The sequence below is a fragment of the Sminthopsis crassicaudata genome, chromosome 5 (assembly GCF_048593235.1).
Source record: "Sminthopsis crassicaudata isolate SCR6 chromosome 5, ASM4859323v1, whole genome shotgun sequence".
In the NCBI taxonomy this organism is placed as follows: domain Eukaryota; kingdom Metazoa; phylum Chordata; class Mammalia; order Dasyuromorphia; family Dasyuridae; genus Sminthopsis; species Sminthopsis crassicaudata.
The window spans coordinates 162327755-162354730 of NC_133621.1; the positions used below are offsets into that span (position 1 = coordinate 162327755).

The 26976-nt window shown below is 35.6% G+C and overlaps 1 protein-coding gene across 1 annotated transcript in view; it reads right to left on the bottom strand.

The window, feature by feature from the left end:
- CAMK1D (calcium/calmodulin dependent protein kinase ID) overlaps positions 1-26976 on the bottom strand; it is a 475460-nt gene that overhangs the window by 43996 nt on the left and 404488 nt on the right. Inside the window, exon 6 of the mRNA XM_074268635.1 lies at positions 3921-3996. Within this exon, the coding sequence (XP_074124736.1) occupies positions 3921-3996 (76 nt within the window). The remainder of the gene's footprint in view (positions 1-3920; positions 3997-26976) is intronic.

The window sequence follows — 26976 nt, forward strand, 5'->3', positions numbered from 1 at the left end:
TAAAACCAGGACACTAGACTATATTATTCTAAGATTCCCATCAATAATAACTTTTAGTGACTCCATGTTAACAATGCCTGAAACAAATATTCAAATATGAAACTCCAGTCTCTCGAGACTGATTTCTTGGTCTCTGTTATAATACCTCTAACTTCTCTGTTTCAAAAGATTCTTTGGGAATGAGAATCTTCCTAAGGTCACCCTTAGTCAAGGCCAAAGAAAACAACTTTTTGAATCTCCCTGTGCCCCAGAGGTACAGCTTTGCTACATCATCATTATCTCTTTAGGGTCCTGAGAAGATAGTAAGATGACAAGGGAGAGAGGGACATGAAGTTTTGATCAGGTAACAGGTACCTGTTCCCATTTTATTTTGGGACTGGGCAATCGAGTCTCTTATGAGGGAATACTATCGGCCTAGGCCAGGCATTAGCACTTGATTGGTATACCTCTAACTTTTGTTCATGTAAACTTATTAGATCTTGATTTCAAGGCAAGTTTCCAAAGCTTCTCTAAAAGAATGTGAAAGCATGATATATGGGTATGAAAGAAGGACCCATCAAATGTGCTAAAAGACAAATGTTCCTGAGAAGGTGGGGATGGTAGTGGGGGATGAGGGGGAGGGAAATCTGTCTTTCTAAATGATGGCTAATATGGCAATTAGTGTAGGGACCAAAAATAGAGCTATATCATACTGTTATGCAAGTTATTCATGCTGATAAAACGAGCAATGTTTACATAGAGGGAAAAGGCATGAAAAGGAGCCAATTGGATACTGGGGCGTATTACAGTCATTTTTTGCTACAGTCTGGTAGCTACATGACAGGCTTATCAAATGAAAATAATACTGTTGCTTCTCAAAAAAGTTGTCTGAATTCTTTCCCATTCCAGTTGATATTAATAATGTAGGACTTTTTGATAACTCTTGTGGGAAGGCAGGATCCCTTGGGTAATTAAACCTGTTCTTGGTCACAGCCCACAACAAGAACTAGAACACTAATCTATAGTTGAAGGTTCTCTACTAAAAAGAGGCAGAATAGATATGTGGGTGGAGGTAAAGGATTTGGAGCATGACATCTTTGATATTGAGCCTTCGTTCATTTTTAATGTTATTATTTGCCTTAGTGATTTGATTGAAGACTAGCGAGTTTGACTGGTCCAATTTTAAGACTTAGAGGTCTGTAAGGTCTATACTCTGCTATGCCATGTTCACTCTCCTTTGTGCCTTATGATATGCCTCAGACCTGGAATGCATACATCCACTGTTGCTAGTTATCCAACTATAGGAGTCTGTTTAACAATATAGATAATGTTTATAGTTATACTCCTTGTACGATATCAGCTCACAGAGACTTAGACCAATTACCTTCATCATACTTCTCTCAGCTCCATATATTTTTTCCCTTTCCTTTCCCCTTTCCTTTCCTTTTTCAAAACTTTCCCCTTTCCTTTCTTCTTTATCCTTTTCTTTTTCTTTTCCTTTCCTTCCTCCCCCAGAAGTTCAAATCTGGCCTCAGACATTTACTCTCTGTGTGACTCCAAACAAGTCACTTAAATCTGTTGGCCTGTTCCCTCATCTGTAAAATAAGCTGGAGAAGGAAACAGCAAATTACTCCAGTGTCTTTGCCAAGAAAACCCTAAATGGAGTCATGACCAAAAAAAAAAAAAAAATGACTGACCAACAATTACATAGTTAAGTAAACTGAGGCTAAAACAATTTGTCCAGGGGTAATACAGATAATAAATATCTAAAGGTAGATTTGCCACCAAGCCTGCACTTTACACATAGTCATATTTGTTCTCTAGGATTGGCACAGGTTAGAGCAGTAGGTGACTGAAGGAAGGAAGTTAGTGGTTGTGGAAGGTTCTTCATGTGCACCCTCTTCTCTCCCTTCTGCTTCCTTTTTGTTCTAAAACACTTCCTCTGGTTGTTCTACTGCCTGAAAGTTCTTTTCATTTTACCATTCACCATAAAGTTCTAACGTGCAAATCGTTCCAAGATGACAGCCCCATTGACTTTAAATCAATACCAAAACCTTATCCTATTTCAGCTTCCCCACTCCACCTCCATGTATTGACACAGGTCAGTCTAGTTACATGGAGTGAACTCCAACTATCTTTCTGTTACCTTTGAAGTTCATTTCAAATGATACCTTCTCAATGAAGTCTTCCCCTGCTTGAAAATTCTCTCTTTTCTCAAATTTTCTTATGGTGCTTTGTGTGTATTTCTCCTTTACCGCATTTCATTAATCTGAGCAACATATTTGCGTCTATGTCCCATCCCCCTGCTCTTGAGAAACCACATAATTTTCATCATTTTTATTCCTAGTTAATTGAATAGGATGGTCTTAACACATTATCTCAGGAGGGCATATTGACCCAAGCGAGGTAGATTGGAATAGACATGTTTGGATGGAGCTCCATGCATTGCCCTTCTGAATTGATACAAAAGTAATAAGATTTCCAGTTATGTAAGATAAACTACTAAATGCCAGGGGAAAACAATGAATCTTTCAGAAAATGAGGGAAAAAATTAAATGTCAAGGGAGTAAGTCTCTGAACAATATCTGGGGGGAACAGAGTAATGAGCAGTCAGCCTTTTCTCTGACTGAGTCCCCACATGTTCCAGGGAAATGTTTTGCAGCCTGCTATTTCTGCCAGGGACCCTAATTTGGGAAGAAAATTCATTTTTAACCAATTGTATAAAATATTTGGCCCAAGATGCACTTTTATTTTAGTCTCATCTCAGAATGGTGTTCCAAAACAAGATTTTGAAAATAAAAGTGGAAAGAAATTGGAATTGTTACATTAACTTTTTAGATGGATTTTTAAAAGAGGATCCCATTGAAGTAATTTACCAATCCTTCCTATAGCAATAATATCTATAATAACAACTAACATTTATCTGATACTTTATGGTTCCTAAATATTTTATATCTTTGAAATGGGAAATATATTTTTACTATATTGTATTATTTTAATTTTATGAGGAAAACACTCCATGTACCATAGAGAGCTATGCAAATGTATTATTAAAGCAGCAAAGTGGCACAATGGATAGAGAGCACTGGGTTTGGAATCAGGAAGACCTGAGTTGAAATCTGGCTTCAGATACTTAACTAGCTGTTTGCTTCAGTTTTCTCATCTGTAAAAGGAGATGGAGAAGGAAGTGAGAAACCACTCCAGTATCTCTGTTAAAAAAAATCCCAAATGGGGTATGAGGCATTGGACATGACTGACAAAACAACTGACTCAGAACAAATGTTATTAGTATGACATGCACATATTCACTTTATTTCATGAAGTTACAGTGAGAATAATATTGGTTCAAGATATACCTACTACCTCTCCAAAAGTCAGCTGTTTGAAAAAAAAATCAGGATCATTGATATAGGATTGAAAGGAATTTTAGAGGTCATTGAGCTTAACCTCTTTCATATTATAGAAGAGAAACATGAGATATGGAGTTTTATAGCTAATGTCTGAGATGGGATTCAAAATGTTTGAGAAACTGAATATTTACAATGTCAACTCTAGCTCTCCACACAACACTATATTACATATATTATGCCATACTGCATAAGCTATGCTATACTGTTTACTATGAAAAATAACACTGATTATGGGTTATATTCATGTTTTATACCAACTAGATTTCAAGGGCAAATGTGGCTTCTATGTAGAATGATATGATAGAAACATTTTCTATTTTTGGTAAAATTCTTCTTCTTTTTTTTTTTTTTTTTTTTTCCCTGAGGCAATTGACTGGAGTCACACAGCTAGGAAGTATTAAGTGTTTGAGACCACATTTGAACTCAGGTCCTCCTTGACTTCAGGACTGGCTGCCCCTATTTTGGGTAAAATTCTTACTAACTTTTCCATAATATCTTTCCTGGTGACTGGGATAGTATGTAAATACTTACAATATGTAGGCAATCACTCCGATGGACCAACAGTCAACTGCTTTACTATAAGGTTTCTGGGCCAGGACTTCTGGAGCTGTTGTATGAGAAAAGGAAAAGAAATAAAAACACTAAGTAGTAAAAATTAGGAGTGCAAGACAAGGTTTTACAATTTGCATTTGTGGCATCAGAAAGCTCTATTGGTTAGAAAATAGGCTGGCAGGCATGGCTGGAGCCACTTGTTATTTGTATTTACTAGAAGGGGAATAAAAGAGTGAAGGCCTTTAGTAGCAGAGTCCAATTAATCAAATTAGTCAATCCACAAAGATTTCATGAGTTATGCTCCTACTGTGTGCCCAGGGCAAGGCTCATGATGAGAGTGAGAATGTTTTCTATTTCACAGTTAGAATGTCAATCTGATTCATGAAGAGTCTACATGCTTCCTACTTCAGTCCTTTTCTAAGGTCTCAGAGAAGTCATCTAACCTACTGAGTTTCCTTTTTTTTTTTCCTCTGAGATAGGAGAAATGTAATCAATCTAATCTTATTCCTCTGTCTTAAAGCGACCAATCTTACTCTTCAAAAATGGCCATTCAGTGAGGGGATTTAAAAGTTAATCATTTATTCTCATCGTTTCATGCCCTACCCTTCAGCCAACTGCTATAATCCAGAGTCTAAAAGGGCATTGAAGCAAGTCTTAATCACAGGATCGTCTCCCTCCCTCCCATTTCCTCACCCAGACCCCAAAGTCTTTTGCTATGGAATTTCTGACCAATGATGACCAACAGTTTATTGGCTACTGTGATTGACAGTTCCTCAGATGCTGAGTAGGGTACACAATTGAGACAAAAGACAATAATATTCAGTGTAATAGTGGGATACCATCAATATAGATAACTAAAACACAATAATACATACTAAATGCATTGAAGAATTACAAAATAAAGTACTTTGGGAAGTCTGGAGGAAAAGGAAAGGACCTGTTTCATCTTGCATCCATAGAACCTCCCATACAGCCTTGTACATAATAGGCATGCAATAAATGATTACTGGTAATATTGAAATAAAGGTCTTTCCTGATCAGGGGGATCAAGGATGACTTCCTGAAGGATATGGCATTTGAATTGGGCTTCAACAAATATTTAATTTATTTGCCAAAAGGAGGATAGGTGGCCATTCCAGGCAAAGGGCACAGTCTTAGACAAAAGCAAAGGATTATGGGAGAGAGGACAAAGAATCCCTGATGAATGGTGATCTAGTTCATTTTTAATATGAAAACTCCAATAAAAAGCAAGAACTTTTCCTATTGTTGTTCCTACAGGAGTGATCATTTCTTCAGCTTCCAGAGGGGGAAAGTGTTATTCCTTTTTAGTTGTCACAAGAGAAGTTTGCTTCATTCTCTTGCACATCTCAGTATGGAGTTAGAAAAATTTTTTTTTCTGATAATGAAAAAAGAAATGCAATGTACAAATAATAAAAATATTTCTTAAAGAAAACAATTTTGAAAGAGCATAGATTTAGAACTGAAGACCAAAACCTGCCATCTGGGGGAGGGTGTGTGTGTAACAAAAGGTTTGGCAATTGTCAATGCTGTAAAATTACCCATGCATATATCTGGTAAATAAAAAGCTATAATAAAAGAAATAGAACTAATGACCACCTCAGAGTTCATCTGATCCAATTCTCCCATCTTCTCTCTTCCTTTTTCCCTGGCATTTTATGGATGAGGAAGTTGAAGTAGAAAGGATCAACTTAAAACAAGAAGCAAAATTTGCTATCATTAATGTTCTACCTTCTTTCTCTGCTCTGTGTCTCCTTAATAGAGCAAGTAAATGGGAAAAAGAAACAGAGGCATTAAATCTAAATTGTCTGCAAAGGAAAGATCATCTCCTGAATAACTGAAAACTGGCAGTATGCTATCAGAGGCAAGCACTAAGTGGCTCAGTGGTTAGAGGTATGGGGAATCCTGGATTCAGGAAGAACTGACTTCAAATACAGCTTAAGTCATTCCAGACGAGTGCTACTTAACACTTACACAAACAAACAAATAATCTGAACTTATTTTTTAAAGAATATTTTTGATAACTATTTAATATAATCAGTTTCCTTTGCAACTCTATATATTTTAATTTTCTGTATTTAAGAACAACATTCTGGGAAGGGATCCATGATTAAAAGAGCTATTTTAGAGACTACTTGGAACTTGGAGAACTCATGGCAGGATATTAACCCCAGGCCTTCCTGCCATCACTCTTTTCACTATATTAGGTTACCTTTCTTTTCCTAATTAGCATATGGAGAAAGGCATAATAAAAGTAAATTCTAGTAAAGGGATTTTATAAGGGAATAAGCATTTCAGTGCTGTCTATAATGTGCCAGGCATTGTGCTAAGTGTGTTAGAAGTATCGTCTCACTCAGACCTTCCAACAACCCTGGATGGCACATGTTATATCCCCATTTTACAGATGAGAAAACTGAAGCCCATAGAAGTCAAGTCCTTTTCCTAGTTTGTGGTTATAACTTTCCTCAGTTTCTCACTTTTGCTCAGGTCCTCCTGACTCTAGGGCCAGTACTCTATCTACTGTGCCATCTAGCTGCCCCATCATGGGCTCTAAGTTAATGGCTAGTGCTCTAAAAATTATATGTTGCAAGGCAGAGGTCAATCTGTACTGGGAAAGGGAATTTCCTCATTGGGAGTTCCCTAAACCAATGAAATCCCAGATCTATTCCCACGTCTCCCCATTTCCTAAAGTGGAGTAATGAAGAGACATTAGATCTGAGATATCCTAAATCTGAGAGAAATTTATGATTCATATTATCTTGCCATCTTCAAGCTTTAACCCAATAGGCCATGTAAACATGCAGACAGATGGTGCTGGAAGTGAGGATTGCATTTACATAAGAATTGGCTTAATTCTCTAGTGGGCCACATATCCCTGATCCCATCTTTGGGACAGATTAGAAAATTCAAATGTCTGCCTAGCAAGCTCATCAAACTGAAGCTGGATCAGGTTTTACCTCCCTGAGGAGATGGCTTCAGAAGTCAGGAACACAGTCAGGAGATGAGCAAATAAGCTGGTAAATTAGAAAATTCCAGTTTCATGTCAAAAAAGAAGTTGTGGGTTGCGTGAGAAAACAAAACAAGGTATAACCCAAATGCTTGGTGAGCACATCAATGCAGAGGCACTGGGTGCTTCAAGCTGAAGATTTAGCGTAGGAACTCCCATTAGCCATGTGCCTGAGGGAAGGCATCTGGATAAAGATGAAAGCAGCTGTAATAATAGTGCTTGCATACTGATCTGGGATTCTCAGGAGGTCTGGGAAGGAGAGACTGGATTTCCCCACAATAGAAAACTTAGTTGATTTTTCCCAGGAATCACCAGTAAGCAATCACCCCTTCATTACCAAATATTTCAAAAAGGTTGTCTTCACAAAGGTAATGGATTATTATTTTTCTATAAAAGAATGATGGACAAGCTGATTTTAGAAAGGCCTGGAAAGATTTACATGGGCTGATACTGAATGAAACAAGTAGAACCAAGAATACATTGGACATAGTAACAGCAAGAATGTGTGATGATAAACTATGAAAGACTTGGTTCTTCTCAGTGGTTCATGATCCGAAGTAAGCCCAATAAACTTTGGACAGAAAATGCCATCTGTATCCAGAAAAAACGAAGGAGACTGAATGTAAATCGACACATGCTGTGTTCATTTCTTTTTTCTGTTTTTTAAATTTCTCCTATGGTTTTTCCCATTTGCTCTGACTTTCTCTCCTGACACAATTCATAAAACAATGTGAATTAAAAATAAACTAAAAAGAAATATAGGATGTCTTACCAGGCTCCATTCTCCATTCTTCATCCCTCTCTCTTTACTCCTTACTTTGACTTCAGTGATCATTTCCATAAAAAGAGGATCTCAAATCTATATCTACTGTTCTCATATATCTTCTAAGCTCCATATCTATAATTCCAACTGCCTAATGTAACTATTTTCAAAATCAAGATTATTCTTTTCTTCCTCAACTAGCCTTTATTCCAATTTAACGTTTTCTGTCATCCATTCTTCCACGTATATTCTTCCAACTATATCATTCCTTAACTTTCCCTCTCCCTTATCTCTTATCCAATTGGTTACCAAGAATTATTGATTTTACTTGCGAAACATTTCTCAAAAGCCATATGCCCCTAAAAATCCCACTGTGATTACTGTAGTAAAGGCATTCATTATCACCCTCTTTCATTACTATCTTTCTCTTATATTGCCACCATTCTAGATGAAAACAAAACAAAACAAAACAAAACAAAAAACCCACCCTCATAACCAATGTTCCCATTTCCACTCTATCTTTCATAATTCGCAGACTAATTTTTTCTTATGTAAAAATCCAATTCTATTACTTCTTTGCTAAAATAAATATCAAGGACTCCCTACTGCCTATTGAGAAAAGTTCTGGTATTAGACCACAGTCTAACATGATCTTTCCTCATTTCACATTCACTCCTTGTATATTCTATAACAACTGTCTTGTGTGCAATTTTCTTCTGTGCTTTTTTGCACAAGAATCATAATCATTTTCCTTCCTGGCTACTTCTAGATCAGGTAACTATGTTAATTTTATAAATCACTTACATACTCTTGCCAAAAATTCATAGATGTCAGAGTAAGATTTAGGTCATACATATAATTTTTAAATTTTTCAATAGTATTTTATTTTTTCCAAATAATGTAAAGATAGTTTTCAACATTCATTTTTGTGAGACTTTGTGTTCTAAATTTTTTTCCCTCCCTTGCCTATCTCTCCCATCCCCAAGATAGTAAGTAATCTGATATAGGTTAAATATGTGCAATTCTTTTAAACATATTTCCATATTTGTCATGTTGGGTCACATAATTTTTGAGGATCCTAGTCATAATCAAAAGAGATATGTGAAAATAAGTCAGAAAAGGAAACCTAATTTGAATTTTTGATTGCCTATATTTTACAATCTTCTTTGTTTTAACACATTAAAATATTGATAAAAAAATCTAATTTGGGGGCAAAGTTGCATGTAGCAGGATTATTCAAATGCTCCAGTTTCATGATTGAATGTTAATAAACATACTAAGGAGTTCTTTTTTGAGCTTGAGATCTAGGTCAAATGCTCTTCTGTTGTTTCTGATATACCTTGTTCCTCATGTTGGCTGTTTTAAATGTGGGTTTTTTTCATTACCTTCTCACTCCTATCCCCCAGTTTTCTTGCCAGGTAGTGGTGCAGAAGATAGAGCACTGAGAATGGAGTCAGGAGGATCTCAGCTCCATTCTGGCTCTATTTATAACTGACTAGCTATATAATCCTGTGTAAGCTATTGAATTTCTGTCTCAATTTTCTTAGATGTAAAATGAAGATAACAATAGCACCTACATCCCAAGATGGTTATGAGAAGCAAATGAGATAATATTTGTAAAGTAGTTAGCATATAAGCCTGGAATATAGTAAGTGCATAATAAATGCTTGCTTCTTTCATTCCTTATCCTTTTAGAGTACTTTCATTAAGACCTAGGATTTTTGCTAAAGTTTTTGGCCAGTTTTAATAACTCTTAACAACATTTGTCCTCTACATCTTCACTATATTATTGGAGGAAGAAAGGATACTCCTTTTTGGAAATAAGCCTTTGACCTGTTTATTTTATGCCAAATTTGCCTGGTTACTAACAATTCCTTCGTTGGTCAAAATCTTCACTTGCTCATTAGAAATATCCTCACTAATAGAGATGCTACCACCTAGAATGTCCTGCTCAGTCTAACCTGGAATATTTAGCTAACATTATCACTCATGCCATGAGAAGCTCTTAGCACAGACCAGAGTCAAACTGCAAATTAATTCACAAATTTGGTTGTCTCCCCAGCTAAACTGAAAACTCATTGAGGATGATGACTGTCCTCTTATTTTGTTTACCCCTAATGTCTAATACAATGTTGAAAAATACAAATAATGCTAGATAAATGCTTGTGAAACAGATGGGCAAAGTCACCTCTTCTATTCTTAGATTATTGAATCAGGAGGTAGTTAGTCTGGATTTGGAGCTGGAAGGCTTGGGTTCAAGTTCTGATTCATCTACTCATTATCTATGTTATAAAAGACCCTTCTATGATCCTGTGTTCTTAATGCAACTGTTAACCTCTAAGTTACTCCATTATCTCTATGATAATATCAAAATATTTAGAGAAATACTAGAGTAATTTGCCATTTCTTTCTCCAACTCATTTTATAGATGAGGAAACTGAGGCAAGCAGGGTTAAATGATATGTGCAGGGACACACAACTAGGCTGGATTTGAACTCATGAAGATGAGTCTTCCTGACTCCACCTGTACTATATCCACTAAGCCCACCTAGTTGCCTCAGCTGGACATGGGAATAAGGGTCAAAGAGAATGGGGGCAGAGATTGGACTGTAGTACTACTAAAATCAGTGGCAATTACCTTAGTTTGGGAATATATCTTTCCCCAGTTTCTTATCTTTGCCCTAATCACTGTTTATACAATCATCTATTCTTTCTTTACTTCATTCTACTTCAAGGAGATGAAATAAACACAAATTTCAACTTCCATTCTCTTAGTGTCAAAGAAATAGAAACATAGCCAAAGTTTATTATATTTTTTGGAGCAAATGAAGCAATGTTTGGTATGGATCAGAGAATGGAAAGCCATTTGCCTACCTCTGAACCATTAAATATTGCCTTTTGGAAAGTGGACATATTGCCAATTATTATCATGGGAAGGAATCATAATATCTGCCACACATCATTATAAGATTCAAATGAAATAATATTTTTAAACACTTTGCAAGCTATGAGGTAGTTGGGACAGCTAGTTGGTATAGTGGAAAGAGGGCTGGGCCTGGAGTCAGGAAGACTCATCATTCTGAGTTCAAATATGGCTGCAAACACTAGCTGTGTGACTCCAGGCAAGTCACTTGCTTTGCTTCATGAAGTTTCTCATCTGTAAAATGAACTGGAGAAGAAAATGGCAAACTCCAGTATCTTTGCCAAAAAAAAGCCCAAATGGACTCAGGAGGAGTTGGACATGATTAAAAAAAGTGAATGAACAGGAACAAAAATCCAAATAATATCAACAGGGAAATGAGACTTGCCCAAAGCTATCTATGCAGCTGAATAAGCTTTCCTACTAGTCCATGATGTTTTTTTCATAATCCTGCATGGTATTTGATAGTTACAAAGGCTAATTTTATTTTAATTATTAGAATAAAAGTCTTCCAACTAGGTAAATCATACTATCATCAATGTAACATTAAAACTGTGTATTGGAACTTCATACTGACAAGTGAAAGGGAAAGACTGCCACTTTTTCAGACTTTATTTTAATTCTATCTGAATGAAACACTGGCATTTTGGACTACTGAATATGCTAATTGTGTTTAATATTGTCACACTCATTTACCTCTGATCTGTCCAATGGAAAATTCCACTTCATGGGAAAAATCTTCCATCAACCAAGTTAATTTTGTACTAATTTGGCACAAATATGACTAGTTAAGGAAAAACTTTAGGGATTTTTCAAAAAACTCAGAATCATTTCATTTTATTTTTGAAACAATTATGCAAGATATTTTCTTTACTGAGGAAAGGGTAAGAAAATGGCTTAATGAACAGTAGCTAAAAGCCTGGAAATCAGCTGTCTTGTTACAGGGTGGGAGAAGAAGAGAGGGGAAGAAATACCACATTAAAGAGAATGCAAGATAATGAATAACTTTCCATTCATATATAGTATAGAAGAAAACTTCTCTATGTACTTGTCTCTATCTCTATGCATCTTTCTATCCCTCTGTCTTTGTCTGTATTTCTGTTTCTATCTTTTTCTTTCTAGTAGGCAAAACCCTTTCCTTTGAGGCCCAGGGTAAATTGAAGAATTTGGTTCTATTCCTAAATTCAAAACTATTTGGTCACTTATGTTGACTATTCATCAGATTCAGAATTTCTGGATTAAAAGAGGGGGCTTCAAGTCCCATCTAGTATACATGGGCAAACATAGACTCTGTAACACATCCAACTTATGTTGAACCTTTTATTTCAAGATCTCTAGATAGGGAAAATCACTTTCTTCTCTGCCAGCCTGTGACACTTGAGAAGACCTCCAGATTAGGAAGTTGTCCTTATATGAACCTTAAAACTGCCCCTTTGCATTTCCACTCACTGCTCCTGGTTTCAAATTTGGTGTTTCAATTAGCCTCTTCTACATGAATGCCCTTTAGTTATTTGAATGTGACTATAGCATCTCCTCTAATTCTGGTTTCCAGGTTACACATTCCTGTTTCCATCAATTATTATTCAATCATTTTGAAGTCCTCCACCATTGTGATTGCCCCACTCTTGGGTGCTCTCTAGTTATCTACATCTCTTAAAATACAGCACCCAGAGTTCAATATAATTCTCTCAACATGGTCAGAACAAAATAGAGAAAAAAAAGAACAAAACAGAAATGAACACGTCTCTGGTTCTAGGTATATGTATTTTTTCTTTTTTTTTCTTTTTGGTATATATTTTCTTAGTGCAGCCTCAGATCAATCAAAGTGACTTCCATATCACACTGTTTGACCTTTATGGAGTTTGAAATCCATTCAAATACCTACTCATATTCTTTTTAAACCAAATATTGCCTGGTCAGCCTTTTCTTTTTCCCTTTTTTCCTTCTTCCTTTCCTTTCTCCCTCCCTTTTTGTCATAGATCCCTTTGGCAGTGTGATAAAACTTATAGATACCTCTTAAATGAGTATTTTAAATGAAATAATATATAGCTTTACAAATATTAACAATTATGATGAAATGTAGATGCCAAATTATTTTTTAAAAGTGCATGGACACCAGCTCAATTATCCTTCTAAGCAAAGGAACACTCCTTGAATATTTGCTCTTCACTGATTTAGGATGGACATCATATGTAATCCATTAGTACCATGATTTTAAGCAAGCTGTGTCTGCTTTATCGTGAAGGTTGCTGTTAAGGAGTATGTCATAAAATTGTAGAAGTCATTTTGATGCATTTATATATTTGCTTTGAGCTAGAACCACTTCCCCTTTTATGTGCTAACCAGTTGCCATTTGTCTCCTGAGAAAAATCACCTAGAGAGCATCAGCTGTCCATGCATCCTATTGCTAATCTCCAAAAAGATGCTTGAGACACCTAGAGAACTGATTCTAATTTGTGATTTGACCTGCTTTTCAGTGTCATTAATAGTTATCAACAGAATTAAAATATTAAAAAGAAAGGGCCAGAACAGGCAAAAACATGAAGGGGAAGAAATGTTTTAGATTTTAAAAAATTAAACCATTTTGAAAGCCCTAACTGTGAAAAAAACTACAGGCACCTAAGCAAGCCTTGACAATGTCTATGAAGCTAAAAAATAAAACAGGCAGAGCACAATCAATATGGGTAAGATAAAATAAACAACTCCTTGGGACACAGAGACCTGAGCTATTGCCAAAAATCTGAGAATGAAAAAAAAAGTAAATAGGATCTAAAGAAGGAGACAGATGGGTAAGAAGAATCAATTTAGAATTGAATGTGTGGAGGTGGGTGTGAAATGATTAAGTGAAATAGGAACTCATGCTTCTTACAGATCTGGTTTTAAGAGGGAGGAAAGAGAGGTTGTCCTGTATGGGGTAGATACACTACTTGGGCAGATATCTTTCTTAGAATTTAAGATAGAAGGTAATTCAAGATATTATTTGGTCCATCTTCCTTGTTCAAGGTTGGGTTAAATTCAAGCTAAAATGGAATTCTCTTAATTCTTCTTTTTCACCCTCCTCCTTCTCTCTGCCCTCCCCTCATGCCTAATCCAAGTATCAGATTTGCCAGTTCTACTTCCAGATTACATCTCTTCCATCTCCTCTTCTCTCCTCTCACATTGCTAGCCCTTTAGTTCAGGCATTATTACCTTTTGCCAGTTTTATTCTTGTAGCCCCCTAATGAGTCTCCCTGTTTCAGATCTGTTCCCTCTGTGATCCCTTCACCAAATATTGACCTAGAGAGTGGTTGTAAGGCACAACTTGAATTATGTTAGTTTTCATGTTATTGCTCAGAAAAATCTTTAGGGGCTCCTGTTGCCTCCAGGATAAAATCCAAACTCCTAAGATGCTTATGTAAGATTCTCTGCAATCTGACTTCATCCTCTCAAGTTTATTTTATGTTTGTTAAAGTTCTTAGAACCTGCTTAGGTTCATCATGTATTCAAATCCACTATTCATGATCTTCCATTTCCTTGTGAAACTTCCAAATACTGTTTAGAATTCAGTTATGAAAAATAGTTTAATTGTGTAATAATATTTAAAAATATAATATTTAAAAATAAGTCAAAAGGGCATTTACTTCAAAAAGAGTTCAAGTTGAACCATAAAAGATTAATTCCAGCAGAAAACACTTTCATCTCTCTATTCCCCACATTACTTTCTTTTGATGCTATTTGTGTTTCTTTCTCTTTTCCTTTTATTTTTCTCTTGAGCACTTTCTCTTCTTTCCCCATAATTTGAGTATTTCTATATTCTATCATCTCTCACACGTGAGTCCTTTTGTAACCTTTCCTCTTTAAATCTGGGATGCTGCCAGGACTATGCAGACAAGAAGCATCTGGCCTTTTAGATATATGAATTTTAGAGGCTCTCTTTCTTTAAAAAAGAGTCTCTCCAGGCCTCCAAGTGTTATGGGAACATAGAGATCCTTTGTAAAGACCTTTTACCCTAAAATATATTCTCTTTACATTTTTTGTTGTTGTTTAGTCAATTAGTCAATGTCTGATTCTTCATGATCCCTTTTGGGGTTTTCTTGGCATAGATACTGGAATAGTTTGCCATTTCTTTCTCCTGGAAACTAGTTCTCTGTTTAAGGACATTGATAAACTGAAGAATGCACAGGTAGACAACCAGGATGGTGAAAAACCTAGAATACACATCATATGAAGCTTCACTGAAGGGATTGTGGATTTGGGGCCATTTTTAATCTGATAAAGAGAAGTATAGACATCTTTAAATATTATAAGATCTTTCCTCTGGAGAAAAAATTAGACTATTTCTGCTTCCCCTCCATAAGCAATGACTAGAAGTTGCAAAGAGATGAATTGAGGCTGGATGTCAGGAAAAACTTCCTAACACCTAGATTATGTGCAGGTGTGGAATGGATTGACTTCAGAGAGGATGGGTCCCCTTTAAGGGCAGGCTTCATGGCCACATACCAGATATGTCATAGCAAGGTCTTCTTTCAGGTATAAGTTGAACTAGAAGGCATCTTGTTTTTACATGGAAGATAGTATTGCATATCAAAAAGCTCTGGACTCCTGGATTTGGGAGGTCTAAATTAAAAACTTAGTTCTGTCCTTTATTAGCTACAGGACCCTGAATAACCTTCCTTGCCTATAAAATGGGTCAATAAGTTTTTAATAAAAATTAATATATTCATAGATTTATTATGGTGGAAGTGCTTTGTATTTAATCTTTCCTATACTAAACAAATATGAATGGCTCTCCAGAATTTCATTCCAATACTGTTTCTTCTATATCAAATCATCAACTTCCTGTATAAAGATGATCTTCCCCCACAAGTGAATATTTTTTTTCCCTTGAGGCTTTTGGGATTAAGTGACTTGCCCCAGGATCATTCAGTTGGAAGTGTTAAGTATCTAAGGTAAGATTTGAACTTGGGTCCTCTGGACTTCAGGGGCTGGTGCTCTATCTGCTGCACCAACTAGCTGCCCCTCACAAGTGAATCTTTAAGGTAGGTTTCTCTCATAGTTTTTTTTTTTTGCACATAGAGAACACATTTGGTTAATTGTTAATAATGGAATATTAATTATTTGTCATATATCTTGGAATTTATAGAGAAAAACATCTTGAGAGCAAGGCAGATGGCCTAATAAGCAGATTTGTTAATGTGGATTTTTTGAAAGATGCAAAAGTGCTTTGAAAAAGAATATTCTACACATATAAAATATAGTCATTAAATTAAATTATCTGAATGGGGCCAACACCTTGTGCAACCACTCATTTAGTGACACTGCAAAATTCTATTATCCTCCCATATTTCATTTTCCTATCAACTGTACCTGTTAATTTCATGGAGTTTAAAGGACAACAAAATAAGGTTCTTTTTAGCTAGAAATAAGGCATTGCCATTTCTATCCTTAAAGCATTCACAATCCATTGGTGTGGATACATTTTTCACTAATGTAGATCACAACTTTTCTGTACCTCTGTGGACAGTTTTTAAGAGTGGTTCATCACTCTATGGCCAACTTTATACTGAGAGTAGAATGGTTGGAATGATAAGAATATTGGACATTATCAAGCCAACACTAAAAGCTTTTTCAGCTTGGTATGACTTACTAGAACTTATGCTTCAGTAGCTTTGTTTAAGAGAAAGCCCAGAGTCATTCCTATTCCAAAGAATCAAATTAGAAACTAAGTGGAGGAAAGTATTATAACTCTTAAAAAGTGTTGAGTTATTGCAAATGACCTTTAAGTATGCAATATTCTAAATATTTTTTCAGGATTATTATAAGATTCTGGTTACTGGGACTTTCTCTGAGTGCAGGCACAATCCTTTTTTCCTCTGGGGCCCTTTGGCTAAATGTTGAGAAGAACCACCGTACTCTTGCTAATGGATGTATGTGAATGCATGTCATCTGAGTCAGAGAGCAGTACTGCTAGATAGAATTACCAAACTCTGTCATAAGGAGAAAAAAAAGGAGCTCTGGGGAAGAAAGTAGGAGATGAAGATGATATTTGCTTGACCTTCTCATAGCAATGTATAATTAATTCCCTTTTCAGAACTCAAAAATCAATTCTAGGTATCAAAGGAAGCAAAATTCTCTTCTGGTGAATGTAAGACTTTAGACAGAACCAGGGCAGAATTTGTTCTTAACAAGAAGGAGACAGTATTCAAGGAGCTGACATTTATAGAAGACCCTCTCAGGTTTGAAAAGCATTTTATATACATTTTCTCATTTGAGCTAAAAGCAAAGGGCCATAGTGAGGAGTTTTCCACATGAATAAAGATAGGATAGTTTGGGTCAGTTTTGTTCCCAGAAACATAGGAACTTTTAATGTAGGCAAAAGGCATTTTTCATTTAATGCACAAAAAATGTAAATGCTACTGGCTTTTTACCATAGACAGGGTGTTAAGATATTGCCATTCTGCATAGTTTCTTAGAGTGATATTATCAGGGTTACTGGCAAGGAAAATAATTCTGGAATGATTGATTTTTCTTTTGGTTTGGCTGATAACTTGAGAGTGACAGAAATTAAGAGGGATAGATGATGTCTTGGACCGCTAAATTTCTCCTTCTGTTAGTACAGTTCTCTTCCCCTTATTTTTTCAATAATTCTGATTGCTACAAGAACTCATTTAAGGTGACATTTGGCTAAGATGGACAGCCAAAATTCATCTTACTCTTATTTCCTAGCAGCCTAATGGTTTCTTGGAATTTTTTACCATTAGCATGAAAGACACTGCCATATTGAAACATACCATGTTAGATTTTCCTTTCCAACCCAAAGGGTGGATAGCTATTTACATACTCTAGAAACTAAAATGTAGTTGGTGGGTGAGAAGGAAGGTGAGGACAGTAACGGGTAGAACATGGGAGGGTAGCTGGTGTTACAAAATGTGCTAGAGATGGAGATTGTAGTAGGAAGGCAGAAACAGAACGTTTCTAATGAGAGGTTTTAGAACAGTGTGCATCAAGTGATTCTGCAACAGGGTTTCTCATAGATTCAGTTTCAAGGTTAAGTATAATATTCCTCTGTAATACAAACTGTAACAGCAACATGACTATTACCTAATACTGTAAGCATTCCTTTTTCTGAGGACTAAGGGCAAGACTGGCCACCTATGCTCTAAATGTAAGTAAGTACACTAGTTACAGTAACTCTGGGGCTCTTCAAAAATTCTAGAGAGAAAAAATAAATAAATAAATAAACAAACAAATAAATAAATAAGTAGAAATGGAAGATTTTGATAAACTGGTAGGGACACTAAGAGAATACCAAAAATCACTTTGAAAGTTGAAAAGGTTGATTTTTACAAATATCATGCCATGTCCCAGGCATTTTGCTCAAAACTGGGAAACAAAGATCTCAGAATCAATGATCTTCCAAGCTTATGTTTTTTGGAGGGAAGAAAGACACAAGTATATACAGAGTATATACAAAGTGAATGTACTTTGTATACTTTTTGAGGAGGAACACTTCCCAAAAGCTAATTTTTTGGGATAAAATTAGTGGAATTAGGAAAAGCCTCATCTTAAAACTGGTGCTTGAGCTAAGTCAAGAAACTAAGAATCAGAGTTGAAACATATGGAAACAGGGTCACAGGATCACAAATTTAGAGCTAGATTTTTTTTACAGATGCTCAAACTAAGGCACAGATAGTTAGAAAGCTCAGTAGATAGAGCATCAAGCTAGAAATCAGAAAATCTCATTTTTCAGTTCAAATCAGTCTCAAATACTTGGTGTGACCCTGGGCAATCACTTAACTCCATTTGCGTCAGCGTCCTCATCTGTAAAATGAACTGGAGAAGAGAATAGCAAACTACTCTATTATCTTTGCCAAGAAAACACCAAATGGGGTCCCAAAAAGCAATACAGAACTGAAAAATGACTGAACAAACAGAGGCACAGAGTTCAAGTGATTTGCTAGGTTCACATGGCTAGTGTTTCAGATGGGATTTGAACCCTAATCTTCAAGAACAACAACAAAAACTTCCCTTTTTGGGAAAGAAATTATAGATAATAAAACCAGAAAAGGAGATTGGGAATTTATATTTTCTTGCAGAGATTGTAGGGAACAAAAGTAGTTTATTATTGATCAATAGAGTTGCAAATCAATAAGTCATAAATAGGTTCTTTGAGGACAAGAATTGTCCTTAATCACAGTGATTGTTGAACTAAGTGGAAAATATTGGATAAAATAGATTCATGAGAAAGCACTATGCAATGGCTTAACCTAGCAAAGAAAACCAAAAAGTCAATAAAAGGGTAACAAATCTATTTCAGCCAATATTTCCTTGTTCTGTTCTGAGAAATCAGAGTTTCTGAGATGAAATGGAGATCATCTGGCCAACAGATTTGGTATAATCATTCATCATCTGTTCCACAGTCCTCTTTTAAGTGACAGAATTAGAATCTAAATTCTGGAAGGGGGCTGAAAAACTATTTAGTCTGACCTCTTTGTTTCACAGATAATCAAAGCCACTGAGAAACCTGAATAGTTAATATACACATACACACATTTATACAAATGAATATTTATATACATATAAAGACCATTTTTTTGGTGGGCATTTGGGGAGGGGTGAAAGGTGGTGGGTGGGAGAGAAGAGGAAATGAGATTAAGTATGACCAAGGTCACACAGCTTGTGTCAGATTGGATTTGAATTCAGGTCCTCAACTCCAGAGCCAGTGCTCTATCCATTATGCCATCTAACTTTAGCCCCAAGAACTACTTAAAAAAAAAATAGAATTGAAAACCCAGATATAGTAGTACATGCTTGTCACTCCAGCTACTGGAAAGAGTAAGGCTGATAGATCTTTCAAGATCAGGAGTTTTGAGCTGCAATTAGTTAACATCAAAATTAATATTAATATAATAAGCCCTTAGAAGCTGGGGTGCATAAGTTGCTGAAGGAGGAGCAAATTGGAAACAGAGCAGGCCAAGCTTCCAGTGCCAATTAAAGAGGGGTGTCAGGCCTCTGGGTGACCCCTGTACCTAAAAACTAAATGAAATAAGAAGACAGAAACAGAGATGGAGGAGAAACAGGAGGATGGGAGGGAGGAAGCAAGGAAAGATAAAAAAAAGAAAAAAGGTAAAAAGATAATTACAAAAATAAGGCATGGTTCTATAAGAATAATATATCTCTTATAGTTTGCAATGAACGGGAGTCAGCAAGAAATGCTAAGGAATGGAAAGAAAAGGGAATAAAAATTTATATAGTTATCTACTATGTGGTAGGTACTATGTTAAATGCTTTACAAATATTATCTGATTCGATCACCCCCATTTTACAGTTGAATAAACAAGCAGGTTAAATAATCAGGTTCACCCAGCTAGTAAGTATCTAAAGCAGAATTTGAACTCCAGTGTTCTATCCATTTAGCTATCATAAGAAAAGTAGTATAAAACAGAGGTGTCATATATGCAGTTGGGGGTGGGGGGAGGCATATGTAGCCCACAATACTCCTGAAGGTGACCTGAATAGATTAAAATATTTGGTAACATAATGGAAATAAAATAAAACATAGATATTAATATGTGGTTTTCTAAGGCAGGATGTAGTTTCAGAGATCCTGATGAGCAAGTTAATGGCTCAGTTTCACTTGGAGTTTGATATCATCAACATAAGGATGTCATCAGAGAGTTTTGTTGTATGAACACACAAAGACAAGCTCGCTCATGTAACAAGAGCAAAGACTAATGAAAACATAATTAACTATGTGATCCATTCTTATCCATATTTCCTAAGTTCTAGAGGAAGGTTCCCAATGCCTTGCCCCTGTAGAATAGAAAACTATTGACAACAATTGCCTAGAATGAGAAGGAATGGATGCTTATCAAATTTGCAGAAAACAAAGGAGTTCTAATGTTCATGAGACAGAATCACAAACCAAATGATCCCCATAGGCTAACATTTTGGACTAAATCTAATAAGACAAAGTATTAGGGATAAGGCAGTTAAGGTAGCTCAATAGATAAGAAGGCAGTTAAGGTAGCTCAATAGATAAGAATGCCAGACCTGGAATGAGGAAGCCCTGAGAAAATCTGTTCTCAGATAGTTTCCTAGATGTGTAATCTTGGAAAAGACACTTACCCTTAGTTTCCTAATCTGTAAAATGAGCTACAGAAGAAATGTCAAACCACTCCAATATCTCTGACAAGTGAACCCAAAGTGGGGTCATGAAGAGTAAGAAATGATGGGAAATGATCAAACAACAACAAATTAGGGATAAATATAAAGTCTTTACATGTGGAGTAAGAAAGTCAACTTCATAAATCCAAGATGGGGATGAGGAGGCATATGACTAAACAATAGTTTATCTGATTTTTTTATATTTTTTAGTTTTGATTCCCTTTTAATGGTAGTTAGCAGAGTAATGAGGTACTGAAAACTTTGGTTGCTTTAGGAGACATGATACCCACAACAAGGAAGGTACTGGTACTTCAGTATCCCACCTTGGTCAGAACCTGGAGTTATTTTTACTTCTAGGTCTGACATTTAAAGAAGGAAATTGCTAAACTGGAAAGCATCCAAAGAGATTGGTTAATACCAGAGTGGTTAAAAAGGGGAAAAAAAACCTTAAAATGAAGTCATGTGAAAATAGTTGACAGAACCAAGAAAGTTAAATTTGGAAAGGAGAAGTTTGGAAGAGGAAGGAGGTAACAGTTGTCTAAAACCATTTGTGGAAGAGGTATTCTGCTTGGTCTTAAAGGAGGGAACCAGAAAAAAAGGGGGGAGAAGTTGTTGCAAGGAAGTATACTTAGGCTTGGTATAAGGGGAAAAAATCTTCCTTAAAAAAATGTCTCCAAGGGGGTATATGTCAAGAGTATTAGATTCCCTTGGTGTAACTCTGAAAATATAAAGGCCCAGTGTCCAACTTGGAGTATGTTTGGGGAGATGCCAATTGTGATTCTATCCAAGCCTAGGAGCAAGAGCAACTATAAATCAGCAAGCATTTATTAAATGTTACTGTGTTCTGGTACTGTGCTAGACATTTGGATACAAATATAAAAGTGAAACATCTCTTGTCCTCATTGAACTTAAAATTTTACAGAGGGATAGAACCATAATACACTTTGGAATGCCAGAGAAAGAAGTTTTGGTCTATGTAGTTACAGGGATTGCAAGGAGAGCCATAGGACAGTAGATTTTCAGATTTTTTTTTTTTTAGGGGCAATGATATCATGGATTTGATTATTTTTCACTATGTAGGAAATATAAGAGAGTGGGATACATGTAGCAGTACATGGAGATATTCTGTTGAATAATTATATGGAAAAAAGCATGGACTTGGAGCCAATAAGATACAGAGGTTTAAGTGAGGATTGACTCTAGAACCCTCCAGCTAACTTCAAGGCAGCCATGCCTCAAGTTAAGCACCCAAACTGAGTAGATTAACTTTCTGTGTGTGGAAGCATAGGATCTCTGTTGGGTCGTGTTGACATGTTAGGGTTTCTGTTGGGGAGAAAACGGATGATAAAATGCTTTTAATGTTGACACTCTGCTAAAAGGATAGACCAACAGTTTATCTCTGTCCAGAATAGAGAAGAATTTGATTTAAATAACTTTGGAGGGAAGGAATTACACTAGGGGAAAAAAGTATTCTGAAGAATATGAAATATGTGAAATTACTATTCTCACAATGCTTCGAGATGGGAGAGAAAGGTGTGTAGGATAGTGGGTGAACCCCATGGAATATTTATAGATGGCCATGGACAAGAATGGCCAAAATTATTTGTTTGATTGGTGACTGAATAAATTATGATATGTAAATGTAAAAAGAGGAAGAGTATGCTATAAAAATCAACAAATATGAAAAATACAAATATGGAAAGGTTCATATGAAGTGATAAAAAGCAAGGTTAACACAAGCAGAGGATTATATATATTAAATACACTTCGCCATCTAGCTCTCCCCTTGTAAATAAGTTAATTAACATTTCTTCAGCTTCTTTCCCCAGCCCCTGTAACATGAGGGCATTGGACAAAATGATCTCTGAAGTCCCTTAATATTCATGATCTGATAAACTAATTACAAAAAGAAAAAAAAAAAAACAGCTTAAAAAAAGGATTAAAAAACATTCAGGTCTACTTTGTGAACATTTTTGATATAATCTTTTCAGGGAGTTAGAGTATTTTTATTTCTTATTCTGCATGGTTTTTGTTGTTCATGATGATAATGGCCAAATTTATAATAAAAGCAGAATAAAATCACCTGTGAAATATTACAATTAAATTATTGAGGGAAGTTGTTGTAACTGAGGTAGAGAAAAGACAGAGAGGGAAAGAGAGAAATTAGCTCTATACATTTATGCATAATCACTGTCATTACAAAACATGCAAAATGCAAAAGTGTGGCCATTTTCTAAGGGAAAATTATTTTGCTAAGCATGTGATTCTAATCACGGATGATTATTTAGCAAGACAAAAACCCAGCTGGTTTAGTTATTCAATCTAAGGTGAGAAATTGGGTTGGCTTCAAGACTATGCAACAACTTGTCTTTTCTCCTGAAAAGTTTGGGGCCCTGGAAATATCCTGCCGATAAGACAACACATCCTTCAGGAAAGCTTTTTTGGTGTGTTTTTGACAAGCTCTTAAATATTTTGAGTTGAATACCAATTTTTTTTTTCTCAACCCAGAAAAACCTGATGAAGAACACTGGAAATTTTCTTCACATATTAGTAGCATCATTGAGCAGCAGTAGAAACAGATTATCAATCTGCTACTCCACAGGGGTTATATTTCTCACCTTCTTTCTCAGTTATATGAACTTAAAACTGAAGCTTCTCAGTGTCTTCTTTTTTTATTCTCAGTGACTTTTGGAGAACATGCAAGCTATTTTAATTAAGATAGCTGAATAGAGAATATAAGAAGTTACCACAGTTGTATCTTTGGTTTTACATGATCTCTTTAAAATGTGTTTGTCTTGGGGAAATATTCTCTCAAATTTTATTAAATAGGGCATCAAATATGTACAAGTCTAGTTTCTTCTATATGTGACTACAGCAAGAAAAAATAGTTAGTGTATGGAGAGATTAGTTTCCCTTATCCCCTCAGTCTTATCTGTTTATCTTTTATTGGATTCCTAGCTGGGCCTTCTTTTACAACCTCAGTGATCTCATAGAATTGGAATTTTAGAACTAGACAAGACCATAGATGTCATCTAATCTAACTTCAATTCATGGAGCATGAATTATCTTTTTTTTTTTTTTTAAACATACCCATCTATAAGATGATATTCAATGAAACTATGGTTCTCCAAAATAGGGATATTTCACCATTGTACAAAAGTATCAAGTGAAACTTGCATTTTGTTCTTGTTTGGGAGGAATAAGATAAAAGGAATTTTAAAGATGGGGGAAAGGACTTTCTTATTACTCCAGGATCATAGCCTGGGGAGAAGAGAAGTAGGAATTCCTCTGAGTCAAGCTGATAGCTTCATGCTTGTTTCTCCAAAGCAAAGAAAATGGGAAGAAAGAGACAGAAAAACAGGAGACAAAAAGATGTGGCACTTTTGATGCAGAAGGAAGAGACTGGAAACAGGAAAATGAATTGTATCGCTAAGCATTTCTTTTTTGTTTATGCCCCCAACTAGATTGTAAGCCCCTCGGAGTCAAGAATGCTATCAGAATATATTTTAAACCAACCTGTCCCTGGCACATCATAAATATTCAACAAAGACCTGTTGATAATTATGGGTATGCTTTCCACAGGTCTTCCCCATTCCAGTCCATCCTCCTTTTAGTTACCAAAGTGATTTTCCTAAAGCACAGATCTGACCATGTTACTGCCCCGGACCCTTATCCTACTCAGTAAACTTTCGTGGCTTTCTATTACCTCAAAAATCAAATATAAAATGTCTGTGCTATTCAAAGCCCTTTGTAAATCTCCCCTGCCCCAGCCTTCCAGTCTTGTTATACTTGACTCTCATTCATGTACTCTTAGATTCAGGTGACACAGGCTTCCTTAGTATTCCATAAGCAAGATGCTCCATCTCTCGAACCTTTGTATTCTCTGACTGTTGTTCCTCATCTCTGCCTCCTGGTTTTCTTGGCTTCCTTCAAGTTTCAGCTAAAACCCCCCCTTCCACAGGAAGCCTTTTGCAACCTCTTTTAATTATAGTTACCTTCCCTCTGATAATTATTTCCTATTTATCCTGTATATAACTTGTTCTAAATATATTTGGATATTGTCTCCCATTGGATTGTGAGCTCCTTGGGGAAAAGGGCTGTCCTTTGCCTCTTTTTGTATCCCTATTGCTTAGTGCAATGCTTGGAACTTAGTAGGTGCTTAATAAATGCTCACTGAGTGACTAAGGCCAAAATCAGATGGTTTCCAAAAAAAAAAGCTGATTTTAATGGTACAAGATGATATGTAATGATAATTTCTCAATAAGGCAAAAATCATATGGTTTCAAAAAAAAGTTCATTTTAATGGTACAAGATGATACAAGGTAGTGATAATTTCTCAATGTATCAGTTCTGGATACTTTGTACAAATAAATTTAAAAGAGCAAGATTCAAATCTATAAAACTTCTGATGTCTTCTAAACAAAAACAAAAAACAGAAAAGTAAGGACATAAAGCTATGGAGAATGTTCCCTTTCCCCTTTTAATATTGTATGTTTTGTTCAAATGATTAGCTATTCACTCAAAGAGTCATTTAAATATAAAACTATTTTCCAGTTAAAAACTACCATAATGCTTTAACAATTATTTCAAAGGCGTTGAAATTATGTATTGCTTTAGGTTGGCAAAGAAAACCATTTCTGTTATGTTCAAATTTATTCTTGACTCTAAAGGAAATGTTATAGATGAAAGCATACTCAAAAACTCAATGGACTCAAATGGATCAGTGATCAATAGAGATGTTCACTATAGTGATGTAGATTGTGACTCTAGTCCATTTCCTCTTATAAAATAGTCACAGGAGGTCCTTCCAACCATCTTTGCTTTTTCCTGACATTGCAAAGCTAGCAATGGGGCACTCAGGTTGAATACTTTGTTTTTGTCATGTGAACAACCTGTTTTCTTTTTTCACTTCCCATTTTGCGGATAACTTTACTCCCCTTCTTTAAAGTTCCTTGTTTGATATATATTGCAGCCTGCTATTATGCCCACCATGAATCTCTCCATTCACCTCTCATAATTGTTTTCTTTTTCCAAAGACTGTTGCATTCCATTTCACCCAGGTGTAAAATAATACTGGAAGACAACTGATATTAAAAACATGGGTTTTTGTTTCTTAGAGAAGCCTGAGAACATTAAAAGACCTTTGCAATTTCCTGAAGGCAATCCAATCTGCTTTCCTATTTCTTTTTAATTCTGATACCCACATATCATCCATTTATACAGCCTGTCTTAGATATAGACATACTATACATAATATATACATAAAACAATATATGTAATATGGATTTTCATACACACACACACCAGCATGTATATGTATACATATACTGATGGACAATCTAAAAATTGTTTAATCAACTTTATCTCCACAATCCCATCCATAAGTATTCTTCATCTACTTCATTTTTCCTTTCTGTATAGTTAGGCCAAATGATTTCTTCCAGGAAGTTTGGTGGTATTTTACGACTTGACGGCAACTAGTATGATGTCATCCTCAAACAGAAGCATCAGGAGCCTCCTTACTTTGTAGGATATTCCTCTTCAACCTGGATTTCATTTTAGATCTCCTTTAGGAGATCTAATCACCTTTGACCAGTAGTCACATTGCTGTCTTATGCCTTGCCTATTTTATGATCAGAAAGTCAGTGAACAAGATTGATTCTATTGTTAAATATTTCAAAGAATCATGAATTTTTTGATGTGTGGGTAGAAGATATCTTATTTGAAGAGGATGTGCTTTACTATATTGAATAAAGTACTTAAGAATAATAAATAAAAAATAAACAGTGACACTTGGTAGTTAATTGTACAGCTGGTAAAGATATGGCCTGCCTGAGAATATTATTTGTGAAAGTTTAACTGTTTCTGCTAATACATTCATCAAGAGTGACCTCAATGCATGTGTAGATTATTCTAACAAAACGTTATAAAAATGGAAAAGGCACATATAGTAGTTTTTCCTGGTCATCTTTTTTTTTTAAATTAAGAAATTTATGATTTTTTTCATGCCTTGGGTATCTTCTCATCCTTCTGCCTTATGGATTAATCCCTTAACCTTCTCACAATTATTGCCTTCAGCATAAGCCTCTACTATGCATACTTGAATCCACTCTAGTTGCTTTTGATTCTTTCATTTTCTTAAGTGCAATTTTTGTGTCCTTTGTAAGCATGTTGGGAATTA